The following is a 26,932-nucleotide window of genomic DNA, read 5'->3' as shown; positions in this document are numbered from 1 at the left end:
AAAAAAAATTGCTAGGTAATAAAAGTTTACAGGAACAAATTGCTACCTAGTCACCGAATAGACTAATCATTCTATGGTCTGTAAAGGTTTTTGTCTCTTTATGTCCAAGAGTGAAGAAATAATAAACGTTGTTTGCCTACTCATCTCATCGCCTACTCCACCCTACAGAGAAAAAAGGTGCCCACCGTAATTTCTTCCTCTTTCACTTACTTTAGGTAGGAGCTCGAGATGGCGTCTCTCTCTCCAAAACTCGATGCAATTTTCACGTAAGTTTTAAACGATTTTACCGTCGTTCAATATAATGAGAATATTATTGTAACCTTGCTTTTCGTGTTTCTTTCACACACTGTTCATATTTAGTTTACGATCTATATGGATTTTTTTGTTATTTCTTTGCAGCTATGTGGATAACCATCAGGTAAGGTAGCGTGTAAGGTCCGGCCCACTTAAATCGCCTTCATGCATCACTATCAATTTAAGTTGTTAAGTATTACATCAGTGTGAATCTTCCAACCACGCGTTATATATTTTAACATGCTTTAAGAAGGAGGAACGTTATCTATTTGTCTAGTATGTAGCTCAAGATTTGAACTAGTACTGGCTGCGAAATTTAAGCTTAAGCCAATATTTAAGCTTAATTAGCTTAGTGGTCACATGATTTTAATTTCCCAAGTTAGTATGTAATTAACGCCAATGTAGGCCATGAATAGCGAGCAGGTCCCATATAAATGGGCAGTGTAAGGGGTGGTAAATAGAAAAGAATATTTTTAAAGAAATTTGGAAAGATTTCCGCACAGCCCCATACATTAATTATGCATGCATCACTGTCATACTTACCCTCTTACACAAAGAACGAGCATGAATAGAGTTTGAGTCGCAAAATGTATACATAATTAATGTATGAAGCCATGCGGAAATCTTGCCAAAATTTGTAGGCTGCGCACAAAAAAATAATATTTATGCTAATTAGTCTTACCATCTCATTGAGTCTCAAATATTATTGTGTTCGACATAGAAATTAAAGAACACACTCCTAACACAGATTGGAGTCAAGATTGTATGGGACAACATTGATTGAACAAATTAAACTGGGGATGTGTATCTGGCATCCCCTGTCAGAGGCAGCGGAGCGTTTTGAAACATGGAGGGCTCATTGTACACAAAGTCTGTAAAAATGTCTGCAGTGTTTTGGCTTGTATTTTTTTGTTACTTCTTTTCTTTACTGCAAATTCGCGGTGTAGTATTCTAATATCAAATTATATTCAGACCTATTGGCAAAACGTGTAAATAAGCAAAATTCTTGTTTTCAGATTTGCGACCGTTCATTTTTCCGATACAATCTGATCTTTTAGCTTTACGTTTGACTGGGTTCCCATAGACGCAACGGCCGCCGTTGCATCAATGGGAAACTGGCTGTCTCAGAGTTAGATGGCAAAAAGTCAGCAGTTGATTGGCTTCTCGAAATCGGGATGGAGCTGTTCAAAGAGTCCTAGAAAATAATATTTTGCCAAGCGCAACCATTGTGAAACGATTTGTGAAAAGATCACTAACCGGAATATTTTGCCAAACCAATTTTCTGTTGCGTTACCGATATTTTCGGGACCGAAACGTGGGCCCCCCCAAATTTTTGTTTAGGAGGGCTTTAGCCCCCCCCTGCCCCTCCCTCTCCGCCACCTATGCCTGTAGATTTTGCAGGGGCGGATCACATTATCACCAACTTGGCAACGGAGAGAGAGCCTGGGACCAAGATCAGTGGTAACATCGAACTCACTCCCTAATCTTTGACTGTTACTAGTTTACCATAATGATTTGTCACCCCCAATTAATAAAATAGAAGGTGTTTGCATGATGATGTGAGGAGGGCAAGCTGGGTGGGGCAGAGAAAAGGGTGAAGAAGCTGGTAGAGTAAGACCTATCCTTAATACTAATGGTGCAGCTCTTAGTTGGGTTATTGCAGAGTGCAGGGGAGGGGCATTATATGAATTTATCTCCGCAAACCAAGCCAGCTACCTGGGGCCAGCCAGATCATTTTAATCAGCCCCTTAGGTACACTCTGAAATAATGCATACTGTTTAAGCTGCTTCATGACAAGTTGCACAACAACTTATGCCCAGTGTTGCAGCACCTTAAGATTCAGACCTACTGATGCTCTATTGAGACAACAGCAGAAAAGCATCTAATTTTCTTTTTCAAATTTCTTTAAGGACCTTTTTGTGAAAAGGCTCAGTGATGCTGTTGCTATCAAGAGTGTTTCAGCTTGGACAGAACAAGCATACAGAGATGAAATTGTCAAGATGATCAATCATGTGAAAGATGTACGTATGTGATTACCTTCACTCATTAGAGCAGTTTTCAATTGAGTGTCGAAAAAAAATTCGCATTTGCTTTGGTTTGCAGAACTATGCTCTGTGATTGGTTAACAAAACTTGCGCAACTTTCTCAACCAATGGGAATCCAAACCAAAACCAATCGTGTTTTGGCTGCATGTGTTTTCCCGCGTTTGGCGCCAGTTACATGTATTTCCTTCGAATTCTGATTGGTTCATTGTGTTGTTTACATCGGTTGCAATTGGCCAGAGTAATTACTTTGGTTTTGGTTTTACGACACTCAATTGGAAATCGCTCTAATTACTATATTAGAGAGATTGAATTAAATTACAGTGGAATCTCTATTATTTGAACCCTTGTTTTTCCGAAACTCCTGATTCTTTGAAGCAAAAGTCGTTCCCTTGCATTTGCTTCGGTCAGATTTTTTTGGGAATTCCCAAATTTTTCAAACCAATTTGGTTTCCCCAGGAGGTTCGAAAAATTTTTTATTGGTAATGCACTGTCAGTGTCATCAGATACAATACTCTGGACAATTACAACCAATATAAACAACACAATGAACCAATCACAGTTCAAAGAAAACACATGAACCCACCTGGAGCATGTAAATACTTACAAACAGGTCAGAATAATATTATTATTGGTCTTGGTCATCCTTGGTTGAGGAAGTGATGTGGATTTTGGCAACCAATCATGCAGTATACATGGTAAAGCAAAACCAAAGCACACACAAAATAAATGAAATTATTATTACTTTCCACTCTCAATAATGTACATGAACATTGCTCTTGACTATTATCTGGAGTATACATAGACCGTTACAGTGCAACAAACTCAACCGGGGTCACCCAACATTGATCAGCCAATCACAGGTCACGTTTACAACAAAGGAGTCTGGCTTTGGTAGTTTGTAAACCAATCAAAAATGAGAACATTTCTTTAAATTTCAAAGTGTCGGTTTTATCGGTGGCCCTGGTTGAGTTCGTTGCATTGTAATTGAAGGTCTGAGAGCATAACCGACTTATGTCGAATTTTAGCGCGGCTTTCGGTTTCGCACGGATTTGTCCGAATTTTGGCTCTGCCTGGTTTGGAAAACATTTCGCGGTTTTACAATCGTGGACAAAACTCCTTGAGAAAACCAAATACGAACAGAACAAAAACCACTTCCTTACTTCTCCCTCCCACCCCCTCCCCCTATGCAATGAGAACCGAACACAGACAGCCAAAAAACCACTCACTTACTGTTTCTCCCTTCATAATTCTACCACAGTTACTTCTCCCTCCCCCCCTCCCCCTTATGCAATGTTGATGTGGGAAGCGATGTTTGCCAGGAAACTGTTCGTGACCCAAAAGACAACATTGAGTCAGGGGGGGGGGGGGGAGGGGATTTGGTAGTTTGCTTGTCTACAAGTGAACGCGCTTGGAAGGCAAATTTTTTTATAGGTTTTGTCCACGTCAGACTCGTTTTCCAAATTATCGGTAGGCTAAAAGTTTCCACTGTCCACGAGCCGTGTTTAGTCACACCAGTTGTTGTTGCTATAAGTAACATTTGAGATGATATCATGGTTTGCTTTTGCGGGTTGTAACAAGCCCAAAATAGATCAAGGCAGTCGGGATAAACAACTTGCGTATCGTACTGGCTAGTTGCTTTCGCTTTTGTTTGGTGAAGTTTGTAAACGCACGACATCTATGGATCTTTTGAAAAGTTACGGAATTAACGAATGCAGTTCACAGGAACTGGTGGAAATGTTGTCCAAAGAATCCCTCCTTGGTAGTGATGACTGTGCCGTGGCGAATTTTTCAATTCGATTATCAAATCCTGCGGGAGCATCAGAGACAAATCCCGCCATATACAAGGTGTTTTGCAAGCCTTAGTTGGGGTTTGCCAGGCTTGAAATTTGGTATGTAACGATTAACTTGACAATTTCAAGGCAATGATTCAATAAAGGTACGATTAACATAGATTTTCAACGGTTAACACCGACTGGTAGTAAAAAGAATAGATAGTCTTTACCTTTTTAATAGAACTGCCGTTAATCGTTGTTAATCGTTGAAATGGCTACATGTCTTCCTGTTAATCGTGTAGAATGCTAGTATTTTGCGTTATCAAGAGTGATATGTCGACAAACGGGACAAAGCTGGATTTTACGCCAGGAAATGGACACATTTTCTCTTGGAGAATGTAACTGTTTACATTTGGGACATTCCTGTCACGTACGTAGTAGTTTGTAACAGAATCAAATAAAAGCGTGACAGCATTCTTTTGGTTGCTCCCGCGAAAAACACCGCTTTCGTGTGCCATGTTTCAAAGACAACGAGTGTATATTGAATACAAGTATTTAATCCTCAGTGCATTGTCCTTTTGGTCATCCAGTGTCTATAATGTTACCGATATATCTTTACAAGATGGTAAAATTTCTCAATGGCATTAATACAAAACACAAAGCGGCGTGAAAAAATACTGCACAATGGTTTTCAATCGAATTGCAGTACACATGCAAACGTTTGGACAAATCCGAGCTACATCGAAAAACGGGCTGAAATTCGACATAGGTCGGTTATGCTCCCAGCCCTTCAATTGAATATATGAATATTATATTTATATATTCATTTGGTCAACCCCGTAGGGAATAGCTCATAATATTGAATATATGAATATTATATTTATATATTCATTTGGTCAACCCCGTAGGGAATAGCTCATAATTATTGAATATATGAATATTATATTTATATATTCATTTGGTCAACCCCGTAGGGAATAGCTCATAATATTTATGTCTCCATTATAATGTTGGTGTGTTGTTATCAAAGGCACCTTTTTCAGTGTATCAGGTGATTTGCAAAATTAAAAGTAAGTGTGGAGGAGTTGTCTTTCCTGCATTACTTTTAGCAAAGATTAAAGTTTTTATGTTATTTCAAACAGGAAATAGTGCGACTTGGTGGAGAGGTTGAGCTGGCAGACCTTGGACCCCAGCATGGTGTTGGCCTTCAGCTTCCTCCTATTCTTTTGGGAATACTTGGAAATGACCCTGCAAAGAAAACTGTGAGTTGATACATCTGTAGTACAGGGTTTTACAGTGATTTCCCTGAAACAAAGATAATGATAATAATGGTTCTTCATCCACTGTTTACTTTGGTTGAATCAAAGTTGGAACCTGAAGAAAAACTCTGAAGTTTCTCGGGAGAGGGACAGGACCCAACAAACACAAACCATATATATGATGAATGTTTGGTTTCATTGACAGGATTGATAAGGTAATTTGCCCACTGCAAAGAGATTTGAGTGCCGACATTTTGAGTGTTTTTGCCTTTGTTGGATTTGCTCTTGACTGACAAAGCTTAAGGGCTGACCCTCAAAATGTGAGCATTTGAATCTCCAAATTAGTGGTACCCGGCCTGTTCATAAAACCAAGCATTCATTCTACTCCCCACTGACAGAGCACCACAATTTCTTTTGAAACTACAATCATGTAACTGTAACCCCCTTATCCATACATAGATGACAATGATACGATAATGGTAATGATAATAATGTCTCTTCATCCACTTTGGGTCGCATTGGAGTTTCGAACATGAAGACAAATCCTTGGAGCAAGGATGAGAACCAACGACAATGAACTCAACCCAGATATGGCATCAAGCCGCAAAATCAAACTCCCAGGTGACACTGGTGGGAGGTTATGAGCACTTGCTCTCACCAATGCAACCATCCCTGTGCCCCTGAAAATTTGGATTATAGTGAGGAGACCTGGAAAGAATCTTTTAAGTAGAACAAATTAAAACGATTATAATGTTATTTAGAAAATGGTTAATTTCCTGTTTAATGAATTTGTGAAACTGGGGAAGGGGATGGTGTTGGTGTTATACATACGGAGAAAAGGTGCACTTTCATGATTTATAAACTTTTTAATCAGTAATTTTTGTAATAAACCAGGACATATCTTTACATTCAGTGATGTGCCATTAAAAAAATTTAATTTAATTCATTTTGTTTTTGTATAGTTGTGCATTTACGGACATCTTGATGTTCAGCCAGCAAAACTGGTAAGTAAGTACTTTGACAGTGAGTCATTCAGTCGTTTGGTCGGCTGTCAGTCGGTCAGTCAATCAGTCAGACAGTAACTCAGTTGGTCACGGTGTCAGTAAGTTATGTTCACTCACAGCTTGTACTGTATGTTGGCAAGGCAGTTAGCTCTCTGTAGTCCGGCGGTCAGTCAGTCAGACAGTCAGTAACTCAGTTGGTCTCGGTGTCAGTTAGTTGCTCACTTACAGCTAGTATGTTGGCGAAGCAGCTAGCCAGCTGTAGTCAGGCAGTCGGACAGTCATTAATAATAATATTCTAATCCCTACACTCTGTAGTTATCTTGCAGAAAAGCTCCAATATAATTTAGGTTATATGATTCATAAATTAACTATGAAAAAATATTTATTTAATTTAATTAGGATGATGGATGGGACACAGAACCTTTTGTGTTAACAGAAATAGATGGCAAACTTTATGGCAGAGGATCCACTGATGACAAGGTAAAGAGTATGCTTCACTTTTTATCAGAGAATTGGTGAGAGGGGAGATTAGGGGTGAACGGGGGGATAGGGGTGAATGGGGGAACATAGGGGTAAAGTTAGGGATGAAGGGAAAAGGTTAGGATTGAAGGGTGAAAAAAGGGAGGATAGTGGGAAGGTGGATGGATAGGGGTGAAAAGGGGAAGGGGGCCCGGGAAATAGTCCTGAGGAAAGTAGGGAGGATTGGGGTGAAAGGGGAAAGGATAGGGGTGGAGAGGGAATGTTGAATAAAGCTTTCAATCCACATCATTACCACTTGACATCTAGACTGCGAGCAGTCTCTCTTTTGCTTGAGAATCCACGGGGAAGAACGCAAGATAGTCTTTTTGGAAACTTTCTGATGGCTTGCATGTCAACTGCTCATAGATGAATGTAGGTGGAGTTGATTCTTTAGGACTTGCTTGGAAACTATGCGAAATGGAAAGTTGTCTTTGGATAATATTCAAATTTGCCCAAATAAGTTCTTGTTTTGCAGACAAGTTGATTGTCATGTAGGAATCGTAATTCTGTTTAATTTATCATTATTTTGATCTTAGCGATCAGCATCAAATTTCTCTTAGTAATATCAAAGCTTGTTCAACCCCTGAAGTCATGAGAATAAGGGATATGATCACCCAGGAATATTCTTGATATTTTAATAACTTCTCCACACTACTTTTTATTTTTATAAGAAAAGTATGGAGACAAGATAGAAGAATTTGTTCTTTGATATTAGGGGTTAAAGGGTTAAGGCTGAAATTGAAAGAATCGTAAGGCTATGGCCTATTTTATTGTTACTCTACTTTCATTCGTTCACTGGTTACATTAAATTAAGAAAAAGCCAAAGGCTAGTTTTTGAATTTAAGCTTCAAGATTAAAAAATATATAATTTTAGCTCAATTATTTTCATAAATTATTAATTAACTTTGGAAGAGATGTACTCAATCTTAAATAAAGTATTTTATTATAATGTTACTAACAGTAAATGACATTATTCTTTCAGGGTCCTGTGTTGGCATGGCTGAATGCCATTGAGGCCTACAAGGAGACTGGTAATGAGCTGCCAATCAACCTCAGGGTAAGAGCCAGGAACCCATCTATTGAGATATGGAAATTCTTCTGGAGACCTGCTCAGAAGAGCCCATTTTTAATAAATAGGTTACAAGTTAGAGTTAAAGATACTGTAATACAAGAATGGGAAAGCACACAGCTAGGGCAAACAAAACAATTCTTAGACTTTCACCAAAGCCACAACCTCCAATTAGATCAACCATTCCTCTACTGACTGAGAGACAAGGCCAGACAGGAGCAAGTCATGGGTGATATTTAAAGATCATGGAAATTTTCAACTTAGAGCAATGGTTTCAAGATCTAGTTGTTTGATTCCTGGCACCAAGGTCTAAGAATTTGTTCTTTGTACGTACATGGTTTCCCATTCCTTACTAGCTAGGGCTAACACTCAGTTGGAAATTCATGGTTAACCTCAGCACTTCAACACATTGTACACTGCAGAGTTATTCTCTGGCTCACCATTTTTGTTTCCTTTAGTTTGTGTTTGAAGGAATGGAAGAATCTGGCAGTGAAGGACTGGATGAGTTGATATTTGCAAGGAAAGATACTTTCTTCAAGGTTTGTTGAACAATCTGTACAGCAACGACAACATTTTTTATCTTTGAAGACTGAAATACAAGATGGCTTCCACCTGCACCATAGTATTTTAGAATCAGGAGTTTTAAATTTTTCATTTTTAGAACTATATATCTAAAAACATTTGTAAGCGTAGGATAGTGTAGGCGATACTAAAGAAATTGTGTATACAACATTGTACGTTGATTTGTTACAATAAGGGCCTACAGTAAGTGGCGCAAGGTGAAGCTACATGTCGGTATGACAGCTGTGTCCCTGCAAATTCTGGCAAGACTATAGTTAATATATAAGTTAATGTATGTTATAAATGTAATAAAAATACCAGTAATTATATTTAAAATACTGTATTCTACAAGTTCTCAAAGTCACTTCAGATGTCCGGAAGTGAAACAATTATTAAGGTGAAGCCAACTGGTACTCTCATTAATAAACAGTATTTCCATTCTCAATTTTTTTTCCAGCCTGCAGATTATGTCTGCATATCTGACAACTACTGGTTGGGAAAAAATAAACCTTGCATCACCTATGGCTTGAGGTGAGAATTTAGGGCCCAAAGTACCACCCCCTTTAGAGCCGCACATACCTATATACATGTAGCTCTGAAATAAAAGTGATGGTATAGGCATACTCAGGAAACTGGAAATCCGAGTGCTCCTATGAGGAGTCGAACCTAAGCCCTTCCAAAATATTACTCCTTTGGATGCTCTACCACTGAGCTACAGAAGACTCATAGAACCCACAGTAGCTTAATGGCCTTTATTATTAAGCTCCCACGAGTCTCCTGTAGCTCAGTGGTAGAGCATCCAAGCTAGGTCGTAGCCTCAGTCACCCTCCCCAGATTGGAAGAAACTTGACCAAGAAATCAATGTGAATATGAATCTTGATCTCAAGACACCGTTAAGTATTTAAACATCAGGTCCATCATCATGTCCAAGGTAGCTGGCATCTCTGCATCATGGTATAGCCAGCCTACTGTGTAGGGAGGTTCTCTGGCTTCATCACAAATTCCTTCCCCATTTTTGGCCTGGCTATAATGGTTAAGCAGACTTCTGAACATAATCTTTAATTTCTTTACAGAGGAATCTGCTATTTCTTTGTAGAGGTGGCTTGTGCATCCAAGGATCTGCACTCTGGGGTGTTTGGTGGCACTGTGTGAGTAGAACCTATAATTTGTGGGGGTACCAAATGGTCCCTTGAAAAGTCCATAGCCTTGCAAAGTTTAGGCAAAGTCCCAGAGTTGCGGATTTTGTGTGAGGGGTGCAAATATGTCTGCATGGTTTAAAGTTGACACTGTCTCATGGTCAGTGTCATACTCAGACTTGGATCTAAAGCTTTGGGATGCATGTGGATGCATTTCAAAAGTTTGTGTTTTTGAGACTTTGTGTTAAGTGATAGAGAGATTAGTAGGTAAAATCACACTTGCACCTAACTGGCCCACCTGGCTGGAGCCGGACATGAAGCAACTAAGAGTATTGCTATTCCCCCATGGATGGGATGCTAGTCCATTGCAGGGTTACCCCCAGCAGTATGTTGCCAGTACACATTTATACACCTGAGTGAAGAGAGACAATGTGGAGCAAAGTTTCTTGTTTAAGGAAACAACACAGTAATGAAGCCTGACCAAGCCAGCCTTGAACCGTCAACCCTCCAATCTTCCAACTGTCAGATCAAAAGGCTGATGCAAAAACCACTACTGACACCAACAGAGAGAAGAGAAGAACAGCAGGAAAGTTCTCCGTCCATATGCCATTTTCGCATCAGTTTTCCCTAGCCTCATTATAAACACAACACAAATACAAATTTTAACCCTTAAGCCCAAATAGTGACCAGCATAGTGACCAGCACAAGATAGGAGAATTTGTTCGTTGATATTAGGGGGTTAAAGGGTTAACAGTACAAATCGATGCAAACCTTTAAAGTGCTACTATGACGAAATTCGCGTCTTTCTAATCTAAGCCATTTTAAAACATAAACAAGTAGTCTGTACGTGAAGAAGAATGCTGTTTACTATTTTCAAATATCTCTTTTTGTTCCGGAGATATTCAAGTTTTTAAAATATGCAAATTAGCCAAGTGATGACGTCATAAACTCAACCGAATTTTGATCAAATATTATGAAAAAAGATATCTCAGCCAATTTGTCTCAGAAATGCTTGATTCTTTGCAGTTACATTGTTCCAGGTGCGCTTCATTATATGAGCTTATCAGTTTTGTTACCATGGCAACATACTGGGTTCCAGTCCTCCCTGATACTTAAGGCTTTGCTGGCCACGTTTGGCGTTTTATTTTGATATTTTCCATTTATGGTGCCTCATCTGCATGATCCAGCAAGCGTATAATTATGTTAGGTCGAGTTTGTGGCCTTGTTAAATGTTTTTCAAGCTGAAAATCACTAAAATATTGAAATCAGGTTGGAGGGGACTGAAAAAGAGTGAGTTGCCATGGGAACTGAATTTTTATAGCCGTAGGTGTATTGCCTTTAGAACTATTAGCCTGCCAGGTTTCAATGGTCTCTGCCGTAAAGTGACTGAGATACCTCTATTTATATACTTGATGTTATATTGAGTTGAGAATATGACGTCATCAGTCATCTCATTTACATATTTTACACATTTTTCAAAGTTAAATATCTCCGGAACCAATGCAGATATTTAGAAACGGTAAACGGCGTTTTTAATCTTGCCTAGAATTCTATGTGATAAACCTTACAATTCAAGAGGTAAAAATTTGATCATAGTAGCACTTTAAGCTGGGAAGCTGTAACATAGCGAATGGTTTAAATAGTTTGCTCTTGCCATCCACATGGATGAAAAGTTTGCATTTTCATGAAGACAACACATGAAAACACTAGAAAAGGTTTTTAGTTTCAAACAGAAATGATGGTGTCCATATGATTGGGGCCTTAAAACTAAAACTCTTCAATTCTCTCTCTCCAACACATGTAGGCATGAAGCAATGTCAGATCTGATCTACTTACTGAACCATTTGGTGGATCTGAAGGGCAACATTATCATTCCAGATGTCAACAAGGATGTGGCTCCTTTGACTGATGACGAAAGAGCAACTTACACACCTATTGATTTTGACAAGGTGAGTTAACACAAAATAATTAATGAATTCTTCCCATCATTATTATTTTTATAGCTTCTTTAGGTTACCTTAAACAGTTTGCCTGTTACTCTCTTTCTGTTACTACTAAAAGAATTTTACTACCAAGGGATGTAGTGGGCCACTGCCAAGTTGCTTTTTCCTCAGTTTTTAAACGAGACAAGCTGCAAAATCTTCAGTTACACATGAATACAGTATGCATTTTACTTTTTTTCGTATGTAAATCAAGCTCATTTTCATTTGAATCGAAGGGCCTTAGGATTTGGCCTTGCAGGCATCCAAATTTCTCTGAATTCGCTCTTATTTGGCATGCACAAACTGATTCTTGTATCAGAAACATAGTTCCATATTTACTTTATGATTTCAGAGCCCGAATTTGCCCAACAAGCTTATGACTTAAGTTTAAGAACTGAACCAACTTTTAAGTGACGTTTTAAATTATTCTTTAAAGCTAAACAAAAGTTTTAATGTGATAGCAATTCTGTTAGCCAAAGTACAGCCAACAGACTTTTGAAAATCATTTCAGACATCTTAACAGTTGGTTAGTTTGGGGCTAAATTCATGAGCTTACTGGGTGAATTGAAGCACAAAAATCACGAAATAAATATGGAATTATGCTTCTGACACAATAACCAGTCTGCGCTTATATGCATGCCGAATTACAGCGAATTCAGAGAAATTTGAATCTCAAGGCCAAATTATCACTTAAGTCCTCTTTGCACTGGGCCCTTCAATTGTTTTGCCTTAGGATTTGTTTTGAAAATGAGGCTGCCAAAATTAGTAGTAAACTTTGTTAATGTGTCTGGTCATCTAGTACAAAGCACTAATTGGTGACAGAAGTAAAACGTTAAAGTTATTTGGAAATGGCCTTTTCTAAATGTTAAACATTGCCAAACCCTGATAACTGCCACATTGTTCCGCATACTGTATTTGTATTAGTCAGATGTAGGTTGCTTGCTTCCCCTCCCCCCCCCCCTCCTCCCCCTTTCTCTTAATCTGCCTCGTGTTAAGGACGATGCCTACTAATATCGAAGTATTTTTGCGCGGTTTATGACTATATGGGAAAAGCAGATCTTAGCAAGGGCTATTGGTATCCAAAAGGAAAATTGGGGGCAACCATGCATTTTTTTAGAGATAATTAAGCAACAATTATTCTAAAAGGCAGTGAAATACAAAAAATGCATGGCGTTTTTTTTGTTTTCAAATTGAAGCTTTATTTTCTCTGAAAAATGCATGGTTACCCCCAATTTTCTTTTTGGATACCTAGAGCACTTGCTAAGTTCTGCTTTCTCCGCATAGTTTTAAACCGCGCAAAAAATATCACTGTATTAGTAGCCACCACCCATAGGTAACCGAGTATCACGAGATGCGCAGAATGTATGCGCAGTAACACTAGTAGGCACCGTCCTTAATCCGTTGAGCGCGAGCTACAATAGAAGTATGAACGAAAAGGGATTGGGGAAGACGTGCACTGCTCTCGTCTGATCCCAATCCTCCTCGTCCCATTATTCGATGCGTGTTTACACCACTACACAAACTTCAAGAGAGAAACAGACTGCAAACAGTCTAAGCCAGACCCAACCCAAAGGGGCAGATGGGGTGGAGATGCAGCTATAATCAAATGCCATGGTTCCTCAAAGTTAACTGATGGTGCTTTAAAACTGTATTCTTGTAGGAGGAGTACCGTGCAGACATAGGCCATAACGAACTCATCCATGATACAAAAGAGGAAGTGCTGATGCACCGCTGGCGGTACCCATCTCTTTCCATCCATGGTATGACACGTGCTTTTCAAACCATGACACGTGATTTTCAAACCGTGACACGTGATTTTCAAACCATGACACGTGCTTTTCAATCCAGCTAATAAGCCACAACCTGTGACCCTAAGTTTCATTCCTAGTCAGGTTTAAGGTTTGTTCTATTTCCACGTTTCAGAAACATAACAGTGATATAAAAATAACCCAGAAACAAATGGGGAGACTTGTGAACGAAAACCCAGTTGGTTATAAAAAGGTCGCACACCTATCTAGGAACTAAAGGTTCACTTATAATCTACGTGGCGACCATTACTTTATGGAAAGTAGGATTAAAATAAAATACGTAAACAGATGAAAGAGGACAACGTAATGCTTAAAGCACGAGCAGCAGTGTTTTATCGGGATTTAAAACCACTGCACGTGATGTTTTATCGACCATTTGAAAGGTCAGTTGGCTTATGAATTATTAATGAGTTTTTGAAGAAAAAGAAAAAATCGGGGGTAGACAGATCATTTTTTTTTATATAGGAACTAAGCAGAAAGAGGACTAGCATAAAACTTATCCTTCAAATTATTGGTACATTCCGTTTACGAACTGACCAGTCTGGTCGGCCAGTTTTGGCAAATGGAAAGAGCCCTTAATTCCTGGGTCTATTTCTCAGCTTTTCTTTTCAAACTTGCAAGTTGTCGGCAATTCTTGTACAATCTTGAAAAATTCTGATTTAAGTAAAAATACCGTAGTTAAGATAATTTACTCGAGGGGGTGGGGGCCCCGAAAAGACGGCAAAGAGAGCAAAGGTTTGTCACGTGCCCAGTCCTTGAGATAGATTCAGTGAGGGAGTCGAAAGCTCATATGTTTCTAAAAATTTCATTTTGGATCCTGATTGGGTAGTAGTTTGCGAATTTTTATCACAGCGCCTTTCAATAAGATGCTAACTCTGAAGTTTAAGATTCAACCAATCATTACGCTTTTCACTGCCGTCAATCACTGCAGCGGATCTCTTAGAAAACAAAAACGTTTGGCTCAGCGTGGTCAAAAGGTCATGTTTGTGCGCTGTGATTGGCGGATTTCAATCCACTTTGTCGGTTTCTGTATTTTTGCGGTCAGCCGGTTGTCGCCGTAATTATGATTGACAGCAGTAAAAAACACGCAAGTCGTTAGTTGAGATTGAAGTTCGGAGTCCGTGTGTAATTGAAAGGCGCAGTAACATGACAGGATCAGGAACCAACATCTTGAGTTTTTGTTTGTTTTCAGGCATTGAAGGCGCCTTCTATGAATCTGGCTCAAAAACAGTCATTCCCAGGAAGGTGAGTATGCAATATGTGCGACTTCAATTCTCACTGAAATACAACGGGAATGGCAACAGTATTATTTCAAAACTAAAGGGTTTAGTCGAAAACGTTCATCATCGTCATCGTCATCGTCATCGTCATCATAATCACTCGCCATAGCCTAAGAAGGGCCGTAGGTGCAATTTTAGAGACCCAAGCATGCCCCTTCAAACCCGTTGTAGATCAGCCATTCTTGCCACTGGAACAAATTCAAGTGCTGTCCACTCTATAGTAGGGACCTTATGAATGCAAGACGGCAACGCCAGCGAAAACGTCACTTGAAAATATAACTTTATTTCATTTCTGCTACTTCGCGATTATTTCGACTCGCTCAACTTTTACAAAAGTAGCGAACTATCCAGGAACCAAATTGGTAGGAGTGGCGTTCAAGTTAAGAAAGAGAATGAAACATTCTTCGTTGTGTGTTCACGTTCTCCACAAAACGTTGAATTTGGTCATTTCACGTTGTTGTTTTGCAGAAGACGGCAAGGAAATGTACCAAAACGTTTAAAAAACGCACGTGTAGAACGATTGTTCTTGCTCATTAAGAGTGCGTTCGATTGACCCTATTCCGGAATCGAAACACATACAACGATGATAAGAAATCCCTCATAAGAGGTTTTTGGAGTTACCAGCGTTCAGAATGGCGATGTCGTTGCAGTCGCCGTCGTGTTTTCGTAAGGTCCCTCATTTACAACTGTTTCGACAAAGATTGTGCAAAAAAAAAAGCGTAAAAGCATACGCGACAATGCCGAAAAGTAGTCCGGCTGGGAAATACCCAATCAATTTCAGTAAAAGCTCAGAATCCATATTGCCCGCCATCTCAAGTCTTCGCTGTACGGTCAAGGTATTATGGATTCTGAGCTTTTATTGAAAATTTTCGGGTATTTCCCAGACTACCCTTCGGCATTGTCACCTACGCTCCCACCTCCCCCCCCCCCCCCCTCCTTTTTTTTGACAACCTTTATCGAAACAGCTGTATAAAAGCCATGGTTTTCTTGGTCTTCCTCTTTCTCGTTTGCTGGGGAGTCGCTCGTGCATAATGATGTTAGCCAGAGGATGGGTGTCGTGGTGCCGTATGACATCGCTGAACCATTTTTAGGCTTTCTTTGCTTATTACCCAGTTGGCAGGAGAGTTTCATGGTTTGCCAGTTCTTTCGGCAATTTAATTTCTTATACTTTCATTAGACCTGTGTTCAAGGTAGGAAACGAGATGGATCTTTCTGTAACACTTCTGAACTGCTAGTCTCCCTTGCAGCCGTTCTGTCTCGTCACGCAACGGTCCTCCCCGTTGCATGACAAAGAACGGCTGCGACGGAGACAACTGACCTGCTGACGTAGAATGGAATGATTGAAATTTAATGCTTCAATGGGAGTTGAAGGTTTGTCTACGTGACATTGTCAGAGCTATCCTCGATCCTCTCAGCTATACACCTGGGTATCCGTCCCTACGCTTCCAGCAAAGTTGATTTGGTTGAGAATATTGCACCGGTGACACACAATCTGATATAATTTCGTATATATTTTTCAGGTGATTGGCAAGTTCTCCATCCGTCTGGTGCCCGATATGACTCCGAAAAAAGTGGAGGAACAAGTTTGCAAATATCTAACAAAACTTCACGAGAAGAGAGGGAGCCCCAACACTCTGAAGTGAGTAACGAATCTTTTCTAACGGCCAGGTTCTTTTGGTAGGGTTCTTAAGTACAGGATCCCTCCCCCGTCCCCCCCCCCCCTCCCCTTCCCCCCGTCCCTTTTAGGAACGACTTTACGCAGCTGAGGTTGCAACCCGATGGCTAGCCTGCTTATGTAATAGTGGATATCTCCGTGACTGCTCGTTGAACTGTAGCTCAGTTCGGTCGTGCAAAGGGATTCTAAATTTCAGTTGAGTCCGTGGATTGATGATTCAAAAAATGCGTGCATTCAAATGATATCTATTCAGTACAGCTGACTTTCAGTTGGCTGGAAACTTACTTGTCTAGTCACAAATTTACGATGTTAGAGCGGATGTGTGAACTATGAACTATTCCGTCGCAGATGGTGTATGGAAAACTTCGATGCTGACAATGTGATTTTAGTAGAGTTTTAAGTGCCTAGCTTAGCTACTACTGAAAATCGGTGGAAAAAAGTAATTGTTATAAATCTGTGGTTGTGGAAGTGTGTTTCTATAGGAGGTAAAAATAAAACCGTGACCTTAACGGACATTCTTCGTCGAAAACTGCCTTTCTCTAGCTCGATCTGGCGCCCAATGTATCCGCAACTTACTGCCATGCTAAACCAATTGAATTTTAACTCAGTTTTAAGCCAAAGAGCTGTCGAGAAGGTCGTGTATCGATCGAAGCAATATTTACGAGTTTTGCTATTCCGGTTATTTGTGCCATCCCACAAGCGAAACCAATTGAATTTTAACTCAGTTTTAAGCCAGAGAGCTTTCGACGAGATCGTAGATCGAGGCATTGTTCACGAGTTTTGCTATTCCGGGGAGTTCAAAGCCGAATTATGACCTGTATTGCGCACAACCTTCTATTGTCCTTGACAAGAGGCCTTGCAGAAGACCTGTATGCGTGACATGTGACCTTACAATGTGCGTGACGCACTTCTAGGGTCAGCTTGCACCACAGCGGTCCACCATGGGTTAGCGACATCAATCACATTAATTATCAAGCGGCTAGGAAAGCTTTAACCACCGGTAAGTGAATGCTTCTTGTTTGCAAGCGTTACATAGCAAAGCTACATGTAGTTTGACTTCAGAAAAGTTATCATCACGAATACGAGGTTGAATTTCCTCCTAGTTTCAATGCTTTAAGGCCGTTGCCCCTTTTGTTACTACTAATACATTCTGCGCATCTCGTTATGGCCCGAGAAACTCCGGTTTCTTAAGGATGGTGCCTGCCAAAACAAAGATATGTTTACGCGGTTTTCGATTATGCGGGAAAAACAAGTCTCTGCAACGGCTGTTGGAATCCAAACAGAAAATTAGAATAAAAAAAATGACACAGTTGTTTTGTAGTTTTAGGCATTTTAAAATTATTGTTGCTTTATTATCTCTGAAAATGCATGGTTACCCCTAGTTTTCCTTTAGGATTTCAGCAACCCTTGCCGAGTTCTGCTTTTCCCGCACAGTCGTAAACTGCGCCGCAAATTTGAGTCTGCATTAGCAGACACCGTCTCTTTAAATTATCAGGTCTCACACCAATTTCGTTCCTTAAGACTCCTTCTCTTGGATGTATTATTCATATTATAATGGTCTCTTTGCTAAGGGCTGGACTTCGCAGAGTCTGGTGTTCCTGTGATTCGCCACCCATCATCCCTTTCACTCACAACAGTCTCTTTCCTTTCAACAGTCCACTGACTTAACACTTGATGGTTGTGGTATTCCTGTGACTCGCTGCTATCTCCTCTATTTTCAATAGTCCAACGTTCAACTGCGCACTTAATCTTGTTGAGTGTTGTATTCTACTGACCCACAGCATTCTCTTCGTTCCCAATCAAGTGCACGGAATAGAGCCGGACTTTACCCGTGATGGATGTAGTATCCCTGTGACTCTGGCCTTGCAGAGCGCACTCCAAAAGAACATTGTTCTGCTGCCAATCGGTGCATGCGATGATGGCGCGCACTCACAGAATGAAAAGATTAACCGCTTGAACTACATTCAAGGGGTGAGTTGTTTTACGCGTCTATTGAACAATAAAACCCAGGGACAGATAGTAGGGGCGAGGTAAAATTCTAAACGGGCGGCGAAGTAGTACTGGTGATGCACCGTAATTTTTGTCCTTCATATTTCGCCCGTTTATTGTAGAGATATTATTTAAGTAATATATCAAACACGAGGAACAGTGTTTCCTTCGAATTCCAAACACCGATAAGTAGGTTGAAAAACGAGGCGCAGTCGAGTTTTTGTAACCAACTTCGAGGTGTTTGGAAATAGGAGGAAACACTCTTTCGAGTGTTTGATATAGCTTCTCAAACTATTGATAATTCTTGGAGAAATTCGAAGCAAAAGTTCACAAAATTTTATGATAATTAAGATCACATTTCTAAACCTCCTTCACGGTAGTGATGTGCTTAGTTTTGGCTTGATGTATTATTAATGAGTTTGATAAAGTATCAGTAGTCTCTTATTATTCTCGGGGATAGTAAAGCGAGCACGAAAATTTCCCCGTGCGTCGCGCCTTTTCGTGGGAGGCGATCTTCGCGCACTTTCGCGCGTTTCGCTAGCTTTTCTACCCCTGAGAAAAATAAGAGACCTCTCTCACATTTGCGTGTTTAGTGACGCGTTTAGTGTTTGGAATAGATCACGAGCAGTCCCTAACTGTAGCGAACCACGTGAACGCGCGCGAAAATTGCTCTCGCGAGGAGACGCGACGCGTGGAGGGAAGTGTCTCCTCACGGGGGCCAATTTTTTCGCTTGCTTTACTATCGCGATGTAGCTGCAGTTTTTAGTCCCACTGAGGGGCTAAGAACCTGACAGTAAGGGCTCGTTCTTTGAGGGTCCCCCTTTCGACACATAGAGGAAAAAATAGTAATTTTGCGTAAGAGAGTTTTAGAATGCTTTGGACTACAAAGTTACGCTTAGGGAAAAATAAACGATTTGCCCCGAAAACAGCTGAAATATTCGCGCCACTTCTTTTCAAAAGGGTCACGTGACCAGTTTTGAACGATATCAAAACACGATATTTTCAGACGAGTATCGATATTGGCACACCCTCAAAAGCGCAGAGCTTTGTAACTCGCTTTCTCAGTTTCCCTTTTTCTTTGTATTAAACATTCATGCAATATTGCTCTCCATTACCGAGTTATTATGCTGGAATAATACTAATGTAATTAACATTTTTTGTTTTCTAGACTAAGGCTCTGGTTGCGTATTTGGAAGAACTGGGTCATCTTCAGGAGTAAAGGAGTAACTTAACACCGGAATTGACTGACAAAACTCTTAAGCGTTGTCCTGGATAAGGGTAGCGGCATTTTAATTAGTTCAAAACTTAAATGGGCACGGTCCAAAGATTTTGCTGTATTTTGATCAAAGCTACTCAAACATCTAACATAGAACCTTTTCACTAACATAAAATGAAAGAACAAACTGTAAATCAGTTTTTCTCCAAAATACACAGGAAGAACTTGAAAAAATTGACCAAGTTTTCAAGGTTATAATCCATTTCCATCCAAGCCATTCGCAGGAAAAGATAACAAATACTAGCTTATGGTACGTCGTAGGGTATTTGTTAACAATACAGAACCATAATATTGACATTTCATCGATACAAATTGAAATATATTTTTTCGGTATTCAAAGGCACACTAAAAATTGGTGGTACTGCCTCTTTAAGGTCTTTTCTCCGATAACGTTACTTCAGTTTTTGAAAACCCCGATTGCGTTTACGCAAATACATTTCGAAACGCCCCTTAAAAAAAACATATCAAAAGCTTCGCGTTCACACTCTCGTTTTAGCAGCGTTTTTTTTCTCCGTCCTTACTAAGAACCCGTCCACACGTAGTCAAACGAAAACGGATACGCGAGGACGGGCAAATATGGTAAAAAAATACGCTTCGGTGGACAGAGAAATGTTTTTGAAACATAAATAAACTTATACGTTTTCAAACGAAAGTGGTCGAATATGCTGGCATGCTACGAGGAAACGTTACAACAGTCATCTGAGCATGCGAGAAATAGACGCGCCCGCGATGCTTGTGGCATCTCCCTTGAAAGCGCCACGCTGTCGTGCGATAGAGCGCGTTTACAAATGTTTCCACTCAGGAGAACGTTTGTGCATGTACGCAACGGATACGATAGCGTGTTCGATCGTTTTTTTTTTTTTTTGTGGGTGGACGTAAGGACAAAACGCATCGAAATAAACGCGTTTTGGAAACGCGTTAGTATGAACGATTCCTCAGAGTTCGTAGCTTTTTTTCCCTTCTGTCCATACTAATGCTTTTTACCATTTCAAACTTGTACTTTTGTAGGGTTTCGCCCGCTTTGAAAAACGCGTGCTCTACTTCACCCCGTATAGTAATGAAAAATGCGCTTCGCGTTCATCGCAAACAAAAACATCCCAAAAAAGACACAAAGCTTTATTCCATATAGGTTATCAATGTGGATACATTTTAGGCGAAATTAATATATCAAAGGTATGGTGTTTTCGAACTCCCTCGAAACCGTGTTTATGTGATGCTTGGGAAAACACTTTATGGAAACTGAAGTGTGAACGCGAATAAAAGTTTTAATTTTGCTAGACGTTAGGTAATGTGCTCGTGTAGACAGAAATATTTGTAACATGGAGATACAATACATAGTATATTTTCGTAATAAAGGTGATGTTATTGATACACGTTTCCACGTTTTTGTGTTAATCAATCGTGCTTTTGTCAGCGAGTCAGCTGTTTTTTGATCATTAAGTGAGAACGAAAATACACACCCCCAGTTTACCTCGACTTCTTTCTGTTCCGAGTTTTCTTCTAATCCTGTACCGAAATCCCCGAAATTAACATGTTTGATTCCAGTTTAATTGGTAATCAGTAAAGAGATTTTTGTCCCTTAGTTTTGTCTTAGACATTCTCTACCATTAGCGCAAAATTAGCCTTTCAAAACACTTTTAATAAGCGTTAATAAGCTTTCGAACAACCCGCCTCAAGACCGGAAAATACTTCTCAGTGAATTTCCGTTTGATAGCAGCATAACGAACGTAAATCTCTGGCAGTATTGCCCTGCACCTCACATTTGAATTCTCACGCAGTTTTGCACAGTAAAGACAACCTGACATACCACAAGAACTTACTACCAATAACATAACTTTCATTTGATGGGCACTTACCAAGGTTTCATGTAGTCTCAAAACATAGTGGACACGTGTCACATTCTTATCTTTTTACAGAGTAACAATGGGTCATGGAGGTCGTCCATGGGTGAGTGACTACAATCACGGCAATTACCAAGCCGCAAGGTCTGCTCTGAAGACAGGTGTGTGATTTTAACATGCTAAAATGTCATGTCACTCTTTACGAAATGTAACGCAACACTTTGGTTGTCACGGTGACCTTACAAACATCGTCTTTGCGCAATTATCTCTTTTGCAGTGTTTGGAACTGATCCCGACATGACTCGCGAAGGTGGCAGTATTCCCGTGACCTTGACCCTGCAGGAAGCCACTGGCAAAAATGTCATGCTCCTGCCGCTGGGCGCATGTGATGACGGCGCGCATTCTCAGAACGAGAAGATGGATCGTAAGAACTACATCGAGGGTGTAAGTATCGCAGGAAACGAAGACAACTTATGGTATTTGTCACTAAGTATGATGGAGCGATTTTCAATTTAGTGTCGAAAGTAATTTCCCGTTTGCTTTGGTTTTGCTTTACTGTTTTCTCTGATTGGTTGGCAAAACTCGCAGCACTTTCTCAACCAATGAGAAGCGAAGGCAAAACCAATCGTGACCTGGTCGCACTCGTTTTCCCGCGCTTGGCGCAGGTTGCATTTATTTGCTTCCAGTTCTGATTGGTTCATTGCGCCATTCACGTCTGCTGTGATTGGTCAGAATAGTTACTTTGGTTTTGGTTTTGGTTTCACAACACTTAATTGATACCGCTCTGGATGTGAAAAGTAATTCATACAAGATTGAACGTAACATCTACAGAAAAGGAGTAAGTGTCGCTGGAAAGGTCTTTCCCTCCGGCACGTGATTTTTGCAGTGGTTTTATTTCGCGCTTTTGTAATCCGTGAACGGTCAGCTATTCTGAGGAATGGGACCGAGTTCCCTTTGGACGCGACTCTATCGCGGTCAGAAACTCCCAAGGAATTGTGAACTTTATACGGAACTTGGTCACGCGAAGTCATCATCCTGTTTGTTCTACTTAAGGAAAGTTTTGTGTATTGACATTCGTTTCTGTTTCTATTTCAATCAACAGACCAAAGTGTTGGCTGCCTACATGGAAGAAGTGGCTATAATTGAGTAAGCGACACATGGGACATAGAGCTAAAACACAAAATGCACAAATAGACTTCAGGATGATTCCAAGGACGATTAGAACCAGAAAAAAAAAACACCAGCTTTTTACTGGAGCTCGCGTTTTGTTTAATCAGCGGTTTACCCCCGCTGAACAATGGTAAAATGGGCTCCGGTTATAAGAGTGCACAGTACAAGCTTGCTTGAGACGCTAACGCACGGGAAATACGCATGCGCAGGATTGTCGGCGGACATGTCTCGGCCCCCGTTGTCTGAATACGAGACCTGAGACGTCACCGCAGTTTCTGTAGGCCGTTTATTTGTCGTATAAAACACGTTCGCTGTGTAAATCCCTCATAGAATGCCTTAACTGAACACTATGACGTAGCTGAGGCTGTAACACGAATAAATGATAATTAAAAGTAAATCTTGAAAAATTGCTGCCTAAGTTGTTGTTGTTGTTGTTGTTTGAGACCATTAGTTGATCGGTCCTCTCTTTTAAGTTTGGAAGAGATCCTTGACAGCATTGTACTGGTATCATAACGTCATGAATTCAAGTCCCAAGTCTTATTTTTGAAGCTTTCTGAGCAATTAATTTTCGACAACCCTACGTCCTTTTTTATCTTTCATTTGCGTTCTGTAGGGTGGCTGTTAGATGAAACTATGGGGCGTCCTGGGTTTCCAGTTTTGTGAATTTTAGGTAAAATGTAAAAGCGTCCAGGTTTAACGTCAGTTTGTAGAAGGTATTGTTTCGTCTTTTCGTCAATGTAGCCGTCTTTGAGCATGCGTTGGACGTAAATAGTAACTCGTTGTTGAATTTGGTTAGTTATGTCTTCGTCTTGTTTTCTGTAGAATTTAACGTCGTTAAGCTGTCGATTACGTTCGTCTATGTACCAGGTTTTGTCCACTACCGTCCCAGAGCCTTTGTCAGCCGGTTTGATAACGATGTCTTGTCGTCTTAACATTCTGTACTGATTGTCGTTAGTGTGAGGTTAAGTTGTCGGTTATATGATTGAGATTAGAGGTGGAGATGTCATGTTTGATAGCATCCATGTATGCGTTTAATGCTGAGTCTCTGTTAGTGGGAGGCGTCCATGAACTTTTGTTGCGGAATGGGTTAGTTGGGTTAGGATTAGAGGCATTGTTATAATCGTGAAAGTATTCCGTTCAACGCATGCTCAAAGACGGCTACATTGACGAAAAGACGAAACAATACCTGCTACAAACTGACGTTAAACCTGGACGCTTTTACATTTTACCTAAAATCCACAAAACTGGAAACCCAGGACGCCCCATAGTTTCATCTAACAGCCACCCTACAGAACGCATCTCACAATTCGTTGACTACCAGAATTAACCCTCTCGTCTCTTCCTTGGATTCGCACATTAAAGACACTACTGACTTCCTTAACAAACTCTCTAACCTTGGGACTCTACCTAGTAACGCCATGCTTGTCACCCTCGACGTTTCATCATTGTACACCAACATCCCACACAACGAAGGAATTGATGCTTGCCGTCATTTCCTTGAAACTCGTACGGACAAACACCCCGGGGGGGGGGGGGGGTACTCCCCTATATAAGGTATATAGGTATGTGCCGCCCCAAAGGGTATGGTTTTTGAGCCGTTTTGGTCTGAAAATTGACAATTACGGTCTGAAATCGGGTCGGGTTTTTGGGGCCGCGAACATTTACGAAAGCTTACAAACATATTTTTCTTCTCAGTACGTAACTGGAACGACTAACTGATAGCAAGAAAAAGAAATAGATAAACTATGTCATTCCAGCTTACTTTTACTCCTTTGCGTCAACTTCCGTTCGGCACTGATGCATAATTATCAGGTCTGAAAACGGGTATGAATTTTAGAGGTCAGGTCTGAAAACGGGTGTGGAAAATGGCGTGTTCAGGTCTGAAATAGGGTCGGGATTTGAAGACCCGGGCGGCACACCCCCACCAAGAATTCCGAGGAGTACCCCCCCGGGACAAACACATTCCTACTGAGACGCTTTGTGACCTTTTACACATGATACTGACCACGAATAACTTCACATTTAATCAGCAACACTATCTTCAGGTCCATGGTACTGCCATGGGTACTAAGATGGCTCCTTCATTTGCTAACCTTTTTCTCGGCATTTTCGAAATTAACGCTCTCTCTAATGTTCCTTTCCATGTCCATACCTGGTGGAGGTTCCTTGATGATATTTTTATGATTTGGACTGAAGGTCTAGATCATCTTAAAATATTCATCGATTACCTCAATAATATTCACCCCACTATTAAGTTCAGTAGCAGTCACTCATTAACTAACGTTCCTTTTCTCGCCGTAATGGTATCTCTACATAACGGCACTATACAAACTGACCTATACACTAAACCTACAGATAAACACCAACATCTTCTAAGTTCATCATGCCATCCTCAACATACTAAAACATCTATTCCATTTAGCTTAGCTCTTCGCATCCGCCGTATCTGTTCTACTAACGCTACATTTCAACTCCGCATTAACGAATTAAAAGCTTATCTCCTCGCACGAGGATATCATAACACCTTTCTTGACTCACAATTCCTACGAGCAGCTAATATTTCTCGCACTGACGCTCTGCAAGCTAACCGTAACGACTCTATTAACCGCATACCTTTTGTCGTTACATATAACCCAGCACTTCCTCACCTCTCTAATACATTACGCAAACATTTTAACATATTACTTTCCTCCGACCGTTGCAGGGACGTTTTTAAACACCCACCTATCGTCGCTTACAGACGTACTTCCAACTCCTTCGCGACATTTTAGTTAAAGCACAGCTACCGACTGTCACCGCCCCTAACAGCACTAATTCACCACCAGGATCTTTCCGCTGTGGACAAAATTGCGCCACTTGTCCTTACATTACTAACGGTCTTAAACATTATACATTTTCTTCCACAGGCGAAACCCGTAACATCACTTTACACATAACCTGTAACACCAAAAATTTAATCTACCTGGTACAATGTAACCGCTGCCATTTGCAATACATAGATGAAACTAAGCGACGTCTCAAAGACAGATTCAACGAACATAGACGCCCAGTTGACAAAACTAACATTACATCCAAACCAACCACTGTTTCTGAACATTTTCTTTCTCAACCTAACCACTGCCACACTGACATGCAACTAATACCACTTGAAGTTATCCACTCCTCACGTGATTCAATCAGAAAAGTCAGAGAGTCTTTTCTTATAGATTTAGCGGGGACCTTGGAACCCCACGGTTTAAATAGACGTGATGAATTGTAATTTTTGTATTTTATTTTACTTATTTTCTTATCCTTTGGTACCACCTTGTAAACGCCATTTCCGCCGCTCCAATGTATTGCAACATCCTCCATAATATAATATTGTAATTTCATTTCTTTAATTTAGTAACATCTAAACCTGAAGAAGGCTGGTTTGGCCAGCCGAAATATTGTTTTAAAATATGTTACGTTGTGTCAGCTTTGCAGTAGTCTTTGGACTTCTCCATCGTCATCCGGCTTATGCTCTCAGTGACGTCATTTATTACCAGCGTATCATATACCATGACCTGTGTATCATATACCAGATTTCTGAAGCAACAGGGTTACTTGATCTTCGACTGCGAGTTGACGAGTTGTTGCCTTGAACCTTCCACTCATAGTGCTTCCACTGTATGTGGCTGTAACGCCTGCGCATCTCAGAATGTACGTCTCCGCTTCGTTTATGATATTCATCATAACTATAGTTACTGTAACAGTTGTGTGGCGAAGCGATGCATCTGAAACGCAGTTCGCAAACTCGCAAGCTCGCGTGGAAAACGGAAGACTTGTCAGGAAAGTTGTCACCCCAAGAAAAGGTGAGTTAAATTTTTTAAACAAGCGCGAGAGGTTTTCCCATACAAGGAGGCTAGGTTCCGAAGAGGACTGCGCCAGATTCGAGAAGCAAAATTTCAAAACGAGATAGATAGCGCGTGGGGATTCTTTAGGCGAAATCTGATAACCTTGCAGAATAGAAGATTTCAAGATATAGCAATACTGATGTTTAAAGTAGTAAAGAGGGGCCTATGTCCTGATTATACTGATAATGAGATTGTTTTCTTATAACAATACTGAATACAATTTAAGAACTAAGGAATTTGTAATTCCTAGAGTTAATACCACGGGTTTTGGGAAACACTCAGTAAGATATTTGGGACCACTACCCTGATGAGCTCTGCTGGAATTGACTGAAAATAGGACTTCCTTGTAAACAGGCTATGGCTTGTGTGATTTACAC

General features: G+C 40.4%; 2 protein-coding genes across 4 annotated transcripts in view; both read left to right on the top strand.

Moving 5' to 3' along the window:
- The first annotated feature begins 142 nt into the window (after window positions 1-142).
- Window positions 143-23,089, top strand: LOC146479807 (cytosolic non-specific dipeptidase-like). 3 transcript variants are annotated; one of them, XM_085110659.1, is made up of 17 exons: window positions 143-266; window positions 400-418; window positions 2,205-2,315; window positions 5,254-5,373; window positions 6,333-6,374; window positions 6,774-6,854; window positions 7,876-7,950; window positions 8,421-8,501; window positions 8,981-9,054; window positions 9,597-9,671; window positions 11,464-11,608; window positions 13,302-13,401; window positions 14,642-14,694; window positions 16,250-16,368; window positions 17,319-17,404; window positions 18,209-18,375; window positions 19,562-19,723. In XM_085110659.1, the coding sequence occupies exons 1-17, from the start codon at window positions 229-231 to the stop codon at window positions 19,610-19,612; spliced, it is 1,437 nt and encodes a 478-aa protein (XP_084966785.1). In that variant the 5' UTR covers window positions 143-228; the 3' UTR covers window positions 19,613-19,723. The 3 variants fall into 3 exon arrangements, with proteins under 3 accessions (XP_084966785.1, XP_084966786.1, XP_084966787.1); XM_085110660.1 differs by lacking the exons at window positions 17,319-17,404; window positions 18,209-18,375; window positions 19,562-19,723 and adding exons at window positions 21,586-21,671; window positions 21,788-21,954; window positions 22,613-23,089 and having other exon boundaries at window positions 144-266; XM_085110661.1 differs by lacking the exon at window positions 143-266 and having other exon boundaries at window positions 407-430.
- Window positions 23,090-26,245: 3,156 nt separating this feature from the next.
- Window positions 26,246-26,932, top strand: part of LOC146479806 (low-density lipoprotein receptor-related protein 6-like) — a 16,483-nt gene continuing 15,796 nt past the window's right edge. Inside the window, exon 1 of the mRNA XM_085110658.1 lies at window positions 26,246-26,513. Within this exon, the coding sequence (XP_084966784.1) occupies window positions 26,360-26,513 (154 nt within the window). The 5' untranslated portion in view covers window positions 26,246-26,359. The remainder of the gene's footprint in view (window positions 26,514-26,932) is intronic.

Source organism: Pavona decussata, unplaced genomic scaffold, assembly GCF_977016875.1.
Source record: "Pavona decussata unplaced genomic scaffold, jaPavDecu1.1 SCAFFOLD_58, whole genome shotgun sequence".
Classification (NCBI taxonomy): domain Eukaryota; kingdom Metazoa; phylum Cnidaria; class Anthozoa; order Scleractinia; family Agariciidae; genus Pavona; species Pavona decussata.
This window is presented reverse-complemented; position numbering and strand designations above follow the sequence as displayed.